Genomic DNA, 11,271 nt, shown 5'->3' with positions numbered 1-11,271 from the left:
TCCACACTACAAAGTCCACTGTAAGGGGCACTGCCCTAGCCTCCTGAAAAGGGGGGAGGGGTTGTGACATTAAACCAAATCAATCAGTGAGCAACATGCTTTAACTGTAAATTAGAATTTGTCTGCATAATCCAATTTTCAAGATAGAATGATTGAGGTTGTTTTGATTTGACTCAAACATTATCATATGAATTATATTTGAGTAATTGAATTATTTTGAGGATTCTAAGGTTTGGACGAAGAAGCTAAATTGTGATTGAATATTTAGAGTTTCATCTGATAATTTTTATGACAGTCACATGTAGGATTTGAACCCACTGCTCTCGGCCACCCGGGTGGCCGAGAGCATTGGGTTCGAATCCTACATGCGACTGTCATAAAAATGATCAGATTGATGTTGCTGTTACTAGCAAATTTCTCTCATGTTTAGAGTTTCATGTTTAGTTCAATATTATATTTACATAAAGTTTCACATGTTTTTTGTTATTGATGGTGTTGTGAAAGAAAGTAAAATGCTCAGTAGACATTAAATTTCCCTGTTATCCCATTGGGGATAGAATGGGTGGGAGTGGTTTTTATGCTTTTGTTTTTTTGCTACCTCCTTTGTAAGGGGGGGGGGGAAAGCCTTTGGTATATGTATGTGTATATTATCCCATTGTAAACATTTCCATATTTCTTGTAATTTGCTTCAGGGTCAAGCCATGAGTCCTGGAATGGAAGTCCTGAATCTCAGGGACTTAATGGTTCCTTTAACAGGAGCACATCACCTGGGGGAACATCCACAACACAAGCACAAAATATTCCCATTCACAGAAGCCGAAGTCACCACAATTATCTCCACTTCCGTGCTCGGGATTCTCCACCAGTACCGTTCTTATATCAGGCCTCACCATCTCCTAAAACCACAAAAGACTCCAAAGGGGGGACCTTCTCTACACATAGTCACATGCAAGGTCAAGAGGACACCAAGAAGCAGGAAGAGGAAGGGAAGAATGATTCAGAAAACCTGCCACCTTCGTGGTTTATCACTTACATGAGGAAGGTAAGACTTTATCACGAATTCAGTTGATGCTTTTGAGTAAATTTAAACTAGTTTACATGTTAGATCTAAAGTCTTGGGGCTGTTGTGCTGAGCCTGAAAGAGGATGTGCTGCTGGAGTAGATGAGGATGGAATTTGGACTGAAGTTCATTGGAGTACCAATGACCTTCAATCAACATGAGATCATTACCAGACCAGCAGGATATATATACCTCACCTCCACAAGGAATGGGAGTGGTTTCTGTGCCTTTGTTTTTTGGCTGCCTCCCATGTAAGGGGAAAAAAGCCTTTAATATATATATGTATGTATGTACAGGAATACCTCACTATACAACAGAGTTGTATTCCCAGCTGACTGATTGCAATACAAAAATTTGTATATCAAGGTGGGTTTTACATTTAACCCCTTCCATACGGTGCCGCACACGTAGGCGTCATGGACTTAGATCTCGGTGGCATCAGCCAATGCCAGCCGTACGACGTGTCGTAATAATACTCGCATCATAAAATATAGTCACCGCTTATATCGATCGTTCTCTCTTCACCCGTGAATTTTGATAACCATAGAAAATGCGATTACAAAAGAATTAGAAAGAATGTCATTATGGAGGGGCGACTACAATAAATATAATCAAGACGCCGATATGGCAGCCTCGCGAATACACTCGCTCCCCATGACGCCTACGTGTGCGGCACCGTATGGAAGGGGTTAAATAGGGGGGTTGTGTTCATGGACCCTGTCAACTCATCCTCAGTTTTTGCCTCCTGGGGCTTTCACATACACCCGTTTGTTTTACCTACTTTGTAGCACTTGGTCGTAGAGTGAGATATTCTTGTGCCTCCACAAGGAGGTGTAGCACTAAGGAACCAGTTCCTGGTCTCTGGATGAAACCCAGAAATGTATTCTATTCACTCTGCCACTCCTCTTCAACAATCTCTCCTCCTTTATTCCATTTTTTTACATAAAGAATTAAATATCTTGGTGCCTGCCCTTCCTGCTAAACACATATAAACCAATCCAGGTCCAGACATGTGTCCAGTGGGTTTATCTATCTATATACCATAAGGCTTCTTCCGCTTTACGAGGGAGGTAGCAAGCCAAGGGATGTGTTCACCCTCCACCCAGCCGACACCTGTCCACACCCACATATTTCCCTTAAAAAATAAAAAAATAAGTAAAATAAATGAATAAATAAATAAATAAAAATCTCTTAGTTCTTTGTAAATGAAGGACCATCTCTGTCCCATAGTCTTTGCCTGGGTTATAAGCAATGCAGGAAGACACAGCACCTCCACAGCAAGGCCTGACAACTGAAGCTGGTTTACCCCCACATCTTCATTCACACGGTGACCCTCCCTCCCTCCTTCCATGAGTAAATAGAGAGGAGAAGGAGAAATTCTTTGGGCCATGTCAGTTTATCATTCATTCACAACCATTCTTCACACACACACACACACACACACTCTCACACTCTCTCTCTCTCTCTCTCTCTCTCTCTCTCTCTCTCTCTCTCTCTCTCTCTCTCTCTCTCTCTCTCTCTCTCTCTCTCTCTCTCTCTCTCTCTCTCTCTCTCTCTCTCTCTCTCTCTCTCTCTCTCTCTCTCTCTCTCTCTCTCTCTCTCTCTCTGTCTCTCTCTCTCTCTCTGTCTCTCTGTCTCTCTCTCTGTCTCTCTGTCTCTCTGTCTCTCTGTCTCTCTGTCTCTCTCTGTCTCTCTGTCTCTCTCTCTCTCTGTCTCTCTCTCTCTCTGTCTCTCTCTCTCTCTGTCTCTCTCTGTCTCTCTCTCTCTCTCTCTGTCTCTCTCTCTCTCTCTCTCTCTCTCTCTCTCTCTCTCTCTCTCTCTCTCTCTCTCTCTCTCTCTCTCTCTCTCTCTCTCTCTCTCTCTCTCTCTCTCTCACATATGCTCTACATATGTATTAAGCACATGTGAGTAGAAAGTAAAGTATCAGTTTAGAGTTATTCTGCATTTTCTTCATTAGATTTTTAGTAGTCATCATTATGATATATGAATTCATATTTTGAAAATTGCTTTTAAGGCTATGGAATGTAATGTCATTATTTTGCATTTCTAAAGTTTTCCCAGTGCATTTTTTTTTTCTTTCTTTTTTCTTTCTTTCCTTTTTTCTTTTTTTCTTTTCTTTTTTCTTTCCTTTCTTTATTTTTTCTTTCTTTCCTTCTTTCTTTTTTCTTTCTTTCCTTCTTTCTCTCTTTTTTTCCTTTTTTCTTTCTTTCCTTCTTTCTTTCTTTTTTCTTTCTTTCCTTCTTTTTTCGTTATTTCCTTCTTTCTTTTTTCTTTCTTTCTTCTTTCTTTCCTTTTTTCTTTCCTTCTTTCTTCTTTCTTTTTTCTTTCTTTTTTCTTTCTTTTTCTTTCCTTCTTTCTTTTTTCTTTCCTTCTTTCTTTTTTCTTTCCTTCTTTCTTTTTTCTTTCCTTTTTTATTTCTTTCTTTCCTTCTTTCTTTATTTTTTCTTTCCTTCTTCCTTTCTTTCCTTCTTTCTTTCTCTTTTCTTTCTTTCTAATACTTGGAATATGAAATTGGCAGTTCCATGAAGAGTTAAGAGCAGAGATTCATGAGGACATAGCAACAACTCTACAGAACCTAGTGCACTTTGGAGGTCCCAGCACCGTACAAGAAAGCGCATCTCATTCTTCCCAGAAGGGAGGAAATATTTCTGCTCTCAAGTCAAAAGAATTTGGTAAGTGTTTATGCAACTATTGCCAGCATCCAGAAGTTTTAATCAAAGGAGGTTTGGGGGGGTTATCATCTCTAGACATATGTTTCATCTACATTTATATCCATTTGGATATAACCCTTTTCCATTAATTAAGACTTTTATGTTATATTTCATTTAGTGAAAGATCTGGAGCTCAGCAATGGTGTAAAAGTAAAGAGCAGAGAGAAGCTAAAGAAGAAGGAGAAACCTTGCTGTTATAGTGAACTGAGTGCCAAGCGCAAGAAGACTATGAACAAAGAGGAGGATAAACCAAAGAAGACGGATCGGCCTGAGAAGAGGAAGTCTTCTTCCAAGTAAGACATTTTCTTGTACATTTTTTCTCTGTTACTGGATACATGTACTAAGGATAGTTTCTGTAGGCTATTTGTTGAAGGACATTTCCTGTGTTTCCTCACAAATTACTTAACCTTGGGATAGGTTTTGATTTCAACCTTGTTCTGTGGTAATAGTGATCTTTTGGGTTCTGATATCAGTGACCCACTTTTTACATGGTTGAGTTGTGTTCAGTTACAAATTTGGCTGGAACTGCACTAAGAGAAATAAGAATGATTCGATAGACATGGAACTGCACTAAGAGAAATAAGAATGATTTGATAGACATGGAACTGCACTAAGAGAAATAAGACTGATTTGATAGACATGGAACTGCACTAAGAGAAATAAGAATGATTTGATAGACATGGAACTGCACTAAGAGAAATAAGACTGATTTGATAGACATGGAACTGCACTAAGAGAAATAAGAATGATTTGATAGACATGGAACTGCACTAAGAAATAAGAATGATTTGATAGACATGGAACTACACTAAGAGAAATAAGACTGATTTGATAGACATGGAACTGCACTGAGAGAAATAAGAATGATTTGATAGACATGGAACTGCACTAAGAGAAATAAGAATGATTTGATAGACATGGAACTGCACTAATGATTTACTAAATAATGAAATGATCAATCAATTCATTACCCAGGTCTCTCTCGCAGAAGACCTGCACCCTTCAGGTAATTGAGAATGACCTCCAGGGGAATTCTGAAGTCACTCAGGGACAATATAATGTATTATGTCTGTCACAGGGACTGGAACCATTGGCTGTGTGACTGGTTACCACAGAATAATGATGCTATCATTGTACTATGTAGGACATACAAAAAGAATGTTCTGGAACTTATCCCAACCACTCCCTGAACAGGTCATAGTACAGTGGTGGTAGTAGTAGTAGTAGTAGTACTACTTTATTTGGCATTGAATCAATATACATGAAGTGCAGATAAAGAAAAGAACACAGTTTAAAATAACAAATACAAATGCTGAGGATAACACATTAGCTGTGGATATACGTCTTGCGATGCTGCTTCTGACCCAGGGTAGTGGACAAGATGCAGGGAGGTGCCAAGATAAGAGGGAGGGAAGAGGGTAGAGGGGAGTGGAGTATGTACCTATACCTATACCTATACCAAAGGCTCCTTCCCCCTTACATGGGGGGTAGCCAAAAAGAAAAGGCATTGAAATCACTCCCACCTATTTCATTTCCCATATATTCCACTCCCCTCCACCCTCCTCCCCCCCTCCCATCTTGGCACCTTGGTGTATGTAAGGGATAGAATGGGTGGGAGTGGTTTTTATGCCTTTGTCTTTTGGCTACCTCCCATGTGAGGGGAAAAAGCCTTTGGTATATATATGTATAGCTGAGTGACCCCTTAATTCTGTGAACTGGCTTGATCATGTTTTCTGTATCTATTATTACTCTGCGGACAGTAGTGTGATGGGGCGCGGGGATGGCCCATCATCCAGTTGGTGACAGGGTGGGAGGGAGGGGAGAGGAGTGGGTAGGGGATAGAATGGGTGGGAGTGGTTTCTATGCCTTTGTCTTTTGGCTACCTCCCATGTAAGTAGGAAAAAACCTTTGGTATATGTATGTATTATTACTCAGTGAAAGAGAATGATTAACACAACAGTGACTTTATATTTAATAATGCAAGTAGTGTGAGGCATCAATCATCATACCTCAGGCAACCTATACTGCGTGGAAGAATTTGACTCGTATTGAAAAGGTTAACGGCAAAATTCCTCCCGTGACATGCAAGAACTACACTAACTTTCTGCCTTCAGAGTACCAACTGTAAACCAATACCAACATGGAACCTGCTGTGGAAGAGCTGTGCCCTGCTGCATTGCTTTTAATTGTAGTGTGACAGGTGATAGAGTGGGCTTTTATTCTTGAGATGAGGATGGGAGGGGCGGTTGAAGAGGCCGCCTATGTTTATGACATGAGTATGTGGTTTCACTTGGCCTTTCCCATGTAGAAAGCTTATATGTATGTCTTCTTCTTCTTCTTTTTCTTTGTCTTCTCCTCCTCCTACTCCTTCTTCTCCAACTCCTCCTCCTCCTCCTCCTCCTCCTCCTCCTCCTCCTCCTCCTCCTCCTCCTCCTCCTCCTCCTCCTTCTTCTTCTTCTTCTTCTTCTCCTTCTTCTTCTTCTCCAACTCTGCCTCCTTCTTTTTCTCCTCCTCCTTCTCCTGTTTCTCCTCCTCCTCCTCCTCCTCCAACTATCTTTGGAAAGACAGATTTAGGTGCCAGAAGTTCAGTTTGAGGATAATGAAAATATACAATATCTCTTCTTCTTCAGGCATGGTGAAGACAGGGACAAGTGCATGCGTGGGCAGGAGAAGATCTTGGCCAAGATGGCAGATCTGCGGCGCAAATCATGGTGCTCAGCAGAGCAGCTGAATCAGCTGCGTAAGGTTATGCATAAACAGCACAGACTTGTTGCAGCGGAGGCCCGGCACCACCGTCGCTGTGAGAGAAAGAGTATGAGGAGCAGCAGTAGCAAAATGGGGAAGATGAGCACAGAACCTTTGGTAAGTGGCTGTTTGCAGTCTTTGAAATCTTCTAAGATAATTTACCATTTGAGAGTTTGAGAGTGTTTTTTTTTTTATGCCTTTGTTGTTTGGCTACCTCCCTTGTAAAGGGGAAAAAGCCTTTGGTATATGTATGGATATATGTGTGTATGAGAGTTTGTGGGTGGTATGCAGAATAAATTATATGGACAGGATGCAGGGATGGCTTGTCATCTGGGAGGTGCCAGGATGAAAGGGGGGGGGGGGAATGTGTGTGGGATGGAATGGGTGGGAGTGGTTTCTGTGCCTTTGTTTTTTAGCTACCTCCCTTGTAAGGGGGAAAAAGCCTTTGATATATGTACGTATGTATTTCTCGTATGCTTCCTGGTTTCTTCTTAGCAATCATTCCTTGAATGGATGTCTTTTCTCCCACCTCTTCTTTCCATCATTCACCACCTTTTCTTCAGTTCCCATTCATTCTCCTGATCTCACACACCACCTCTGCATATTTCAGTATTTCCTCTTGTAAGTGGTAGTCTTCTCCTTTTCTGCATGAGGGGACGGAGAGGGGGGTCGCTGAATTTATGAAGCGGCCTTGCTGTGGACGTGCTCTGTCAATACCTTCACTTTTATCTGTGGATATATTGTGTCTTGAGTGGAAAGGTGGGGAGAAATGGGACAAGCTGGGAGTATTTAAGCTGTTATTTTATTTCTTTGTGTACACTGAAAAAGTCCTTCTAGGACAAAACATCAGTAAGGATAAGGGTGCAATGTAGTTCAGTTCGAAGCTTTAAGAATCAGTTAGATAAATACCTAAGTAAAATGCTGTAATGATTATAATTTATCTTATATTATTTGTTTTTGTTTTGTTATTATTTGTCTGTCTGATTTTCATTTATTTTGTTTTTGTTTTGTTATCATTTGTCTGTCTGATTTTCATTTATTTGTTTTTGTTTTGTTATTATTTGTCTGTCTGATTTTCATTTATTTTGTTTTTGTTTTGTTATCATTTGTCTGTCTGATTTTCATTTATTATTAGTTATATGTCAATTTATCATTATTTACTATTTACCTGTTTGTTTATTATTCAACTATACCTATGCATTTATTTATGTATCTTATTTGTTATTTACATTATTATAGTTTTTATTTATTGTTTTATTATTAATATGATTTTTTTTTCGCATCCGACCTAGATATGGATCAAAAGGTCTCCTGTCGGCATGCTCCGCCTTTGTAATCCTTTGTAATCCTTTGTAATAAAATTCCAATGGTTTTTGGCATTTACCTCACCACCCGTCCACTCATTCTGTCTTACGTACTTCATACTGTGTCTTGTTGCATTGCTTCTGACTCGGGAGTGGGCAGGAGACAGGGATGAACCTTCATTCACAAGGAGCTAAGATGAGAGGGTGATGAAGGGGAGTGAAACGTGTGTGAGTAGGTACATGCCTTTTACTTGGCTACCTCCTTATAAGGGGAAAAAACCCTTGATATATAGATGAATATAGATAGATTTTAAAGATGTGTGGCAGGGAGACAATTCTCTCTGACGTCCATCTCAGAAGACCACCTCTTGCAGATACTCACTTTTGGTCACTTTAATGATAGCATAGAGCTTATATATAAATGGTTTGTTCTCCTCACCAAGAATTGCAATGCTATGCCTACATTTAAGTCACCACCATGCATTGAAACAGTACCAACACAGAATCTTCCTTGCAGCAGACACCAAATGATCCAGATGCAACATTTAAATGGAAAACACAGAGCACCTTTTACTACATTGTCCAACATTCTCTCTTTCCAGACAGCAATCTGGTGCGGATTTCCTGCAGTGCTGCAGGTCTATTGTTTAAGAGAACCAGAACAGCAGATCTGTTGATTGATTCTTTTCAACATTACAGGAGCTGGAGACTCTAGCTGAAGACTTGTCTGGTGAGAGAAGGCATGGGCCAGGTTACAATGCACAATTCCTTCATGATATTACCTTCCCGGACGGATCAACAGTGGAAGCTGGGAAAACCTTTGTGAAGACATGGAGAGTCCGTAATAATGGATTGTTTCCTTGGAATGATAGAGTGAGTAATAATAAAAGTAGTAGGAGAGAGAAAGCAGTGGTTTTTGTAAGGATATGTGGTTATGGGTACATGGTTATGTGAATATGGGGAAAAGGGGGCATTGAGAAAGAGGCGGATATCTATTGAGAAAGGAAGGGAGAAGACAGAAGATAAGGGTGAGTGTAGAATAGTTGTGTATGGATGCTGCTGCAATGCATGTGGGGGACAGGGAGGTAGGGAGTATGTGTGAAGGATATTTTGACACAGCCTGAATGGATTTCTCCCTGTCTTCTCTTTTTCTGCATGAGAGGATGGAGAATGGGGGGGGGTCACCAATTAAATGAAGCAGCCTTGATGTGGATGTGCTATGTCCTGTTACATTGCTTCTGATGCAGGGCAGTGGGCAAGATGTAGGGATGACCCATCATCCAGGAGGAGCCACGATAAGAGGAAGGGAGATGGGTGAATGGGAGTGGAGTATGTGGGGATGGAATGGGTGGGAGTGGATTTTATGCCTTTGTTTTTTGGCTACGTCCCTTGTAAGGGGGAAAAAGCCTTTGGTATATGTATGTATTACACTTTTTCACACATGGGGAGTTGACAACCACTAACTGCTCTCCCCTTCCAGATTGGACCCAGATTCTTTCTTTATTAGCTTTAATTTCATAACTTTTTTTTACACATGGAGAGTTGACAACCAGTGACTGCTCTCCCCTTCCTATCACTTTTTGCTGGTGACACAGAAACAGTTCCACACTGATACAACACAGACAGCAATCCAAAGTTTCTAGAAAGATCTGTAGAAGGTTACAAAGACAGTTGCCAGCCACTGTGGGGATGTGGGTTTTCCTTACTCTGTTGGTTGTCAAGCCAGACGAGCCTTCACCATTTTTGCTATGGTTCTCCAGATGGTTCTATTCTCTGTCAATTCTTTCAAGTCCTCTCTTGGTGCCACCCTCTCCATGTCCTTCTCTACTCCAACCATGTGTTTTCCACTTAATGAAACTCAAGGCAACAATTGATTGTATTCTCCTCTGTTTTTCAAGTTAATTAGTTGATTTTTGTTTTCAGACAATGTTGTGCAAGTGGCAGCGAGTGCGTTTGCCCGGTACACCAGCCGGCTGGAAATTGATTCCCTCCACCAAGAAGGTTCCATGTCCTAAGCTCAAACCAGGGGAAGAGGGCAGCATTTCTGTTTCATTTACTGCACCAGGCAAGTATTTTCTCTTTTACCAAGACATTCACACATGGGAGTATGTGTGAAAAATAATTTGATGCAACGTGAAGGGATTTCTCCCCATCCTCTCTCTTTTTCCTGCATGAGGGGATGGAGGGGGGGGGGTTTGCTGATTAAATGAAGCGGCCTTGCCGTGGATGTGCTGTGTCTTGCAACACTGCTTCTGACCCAGGGCAGTGGGCAAGATGCAGGGATGACCAGGAGGAACCAAGATAAGATGGAGTGATGGGGGATGAATGGGAGTGGAGTATGTTGGGGATGGAATAGGTGGGAGTGGATTTTATGCCTATGTTTTTTTGGCTACCTCTCTTGTAAGGGGGAAAAAGCCTTTGGAATATGTATGTACTAACACATTACTGAATTTGGTTAGATGGTGATTTTACTGGAACATTATAAAGATTTGCATTTTATTAAATTTATAATTTCCTCTTTGCAGATCAGCCAGGATGGTATGCAACTCACTGGCAGTTTTGTCAGAGTGGTCGTGTCTTTGGCAATCAGATGTGGTGTGCAGTCTGTGTTGTTAAGAAAGAGAGTGATGAGCAGGACGAAGTGGAAGAAAACCAGAGGAAGGAGTGGGAATGTGGCAGCGATGTTGCAGCATCGCTGTCAGATTCTACACAACCTAAAGAAGCTGAAGAGCCACACGTTGATCCTAACTCTCACAAGGGCGGAAAGTTAGACAGTTTGTTCAAGTCGTCGGGACTTACGAGGGATGTGTTTTGCACCGTCCAGGAAGGCCTAAGTACCCAGCCATCAGAGGAGTTGGGTAATACTGTTGTCCTAGTTGAAGACTATTTCCAAATTGATATTCCTGTGCAACCAGCAATTGAAGTGACAGAGGTGAGGATTTTTCAAGTTTAAACGTTTTATGGTGCTCTCTAATCACGGCCTTGCTGTGAAGCATGGAAGAGTGTGGTTGGGGAATGTGGGGGTGGTGAGGGCGTATGAATAATATTTGGATGCAGCCCGAAGGGATTTCTCCCCATCTTCTCGTTTTCTGCATGAGGGGATGGAGAGGGGGGTTAACGATTAAATGAAGCGGCCTTGCTGTGGATGTGCTATGTCTTGCTACATCACTTCTGAACCAGGGCAGTTGGGGAGATGCAGGGATGATCTGTCATCCAGGAGGAGGCAAAAAAAGAGGGAGGGAGGAGTGGTGAATGGGAGTGGAGTGTGTGGGGATGGAATGGATGGGAGTGGAGTATGTGGGAATGAAATGGATGGGAGTGGCTTTATGCCTTTCACTTTAGCTATCTCTCTTATAAAGGGGAAAAACCCTTGGTATGTGTATGGCTGATATGAAGATTTTGTTGCATGTAACTAACAAATATACATATTCACAAAATAGATATGTGCATT

General features: G+C 41.3%; 1 protein-coding gene across 4 annotated transcripts in view; it reads left to right on the top strand.

The window, feature by feature from the left end:
- Window positions 1–11,271, top strand: part of LOC143017760 (uncharacterized) — a 49,304-nt gene that overhangs the window by 14,703 nt on the left and 23,330 nt on the right. For all 4 annotated transcript variants that reach the window (XM_076172622.1, XM_076172621.1, XM_076172620.1 and 1 more), the window contains 7 exons: window positions 693–1,042; window positions 3,579–3,732; window positions 3,890–4,064; window positions 6,402–6,633; window positions 8,520–8,693; window positions 9,744–9,885; window positions 10,346–10,752. In XM_076172622.1, coding sequence (XP_076028737.1) covers window positions 693–1,042; window positions 3,579–3,732; window positions 3,890–4,064; window positions 6,402–6,633; window positions 8,520–8,693; window positions 9,744–9,885; window positions 10,346–10,752 — 1,634 coding nt within the window. The remainder of the gene's footprint in view (window positions 1–692; window positions 1,043–3,578; window positions 3,733–3,889; window positions 4,065–6,401; window positions 6,634–8,519; window positions 8,694–9,743; window positions 9,886–10,345; window positions 10,753–11,271) is intronic.

The sequence above is a fragment of the Oratosquilla oratoria genome, chromosome 33 (genome assembly GCF_046742065.1).
Source record: "Oratosquilla oratoria isolate Oo_2021 chromosome 33, ASM4674206v1, whole genome shotgun sequence".
In the NCBI taxonomy this organism is placed as follows: Eukaryota; Metazoa; Arthropoda; class Malacostraca; order Stomatopoda; family Squillidae; genus Oratosquilla; species Oratosquilla oratoria.
This window is presented reverse-complemented; position numbering and strand designations above follow the sequence as displayed.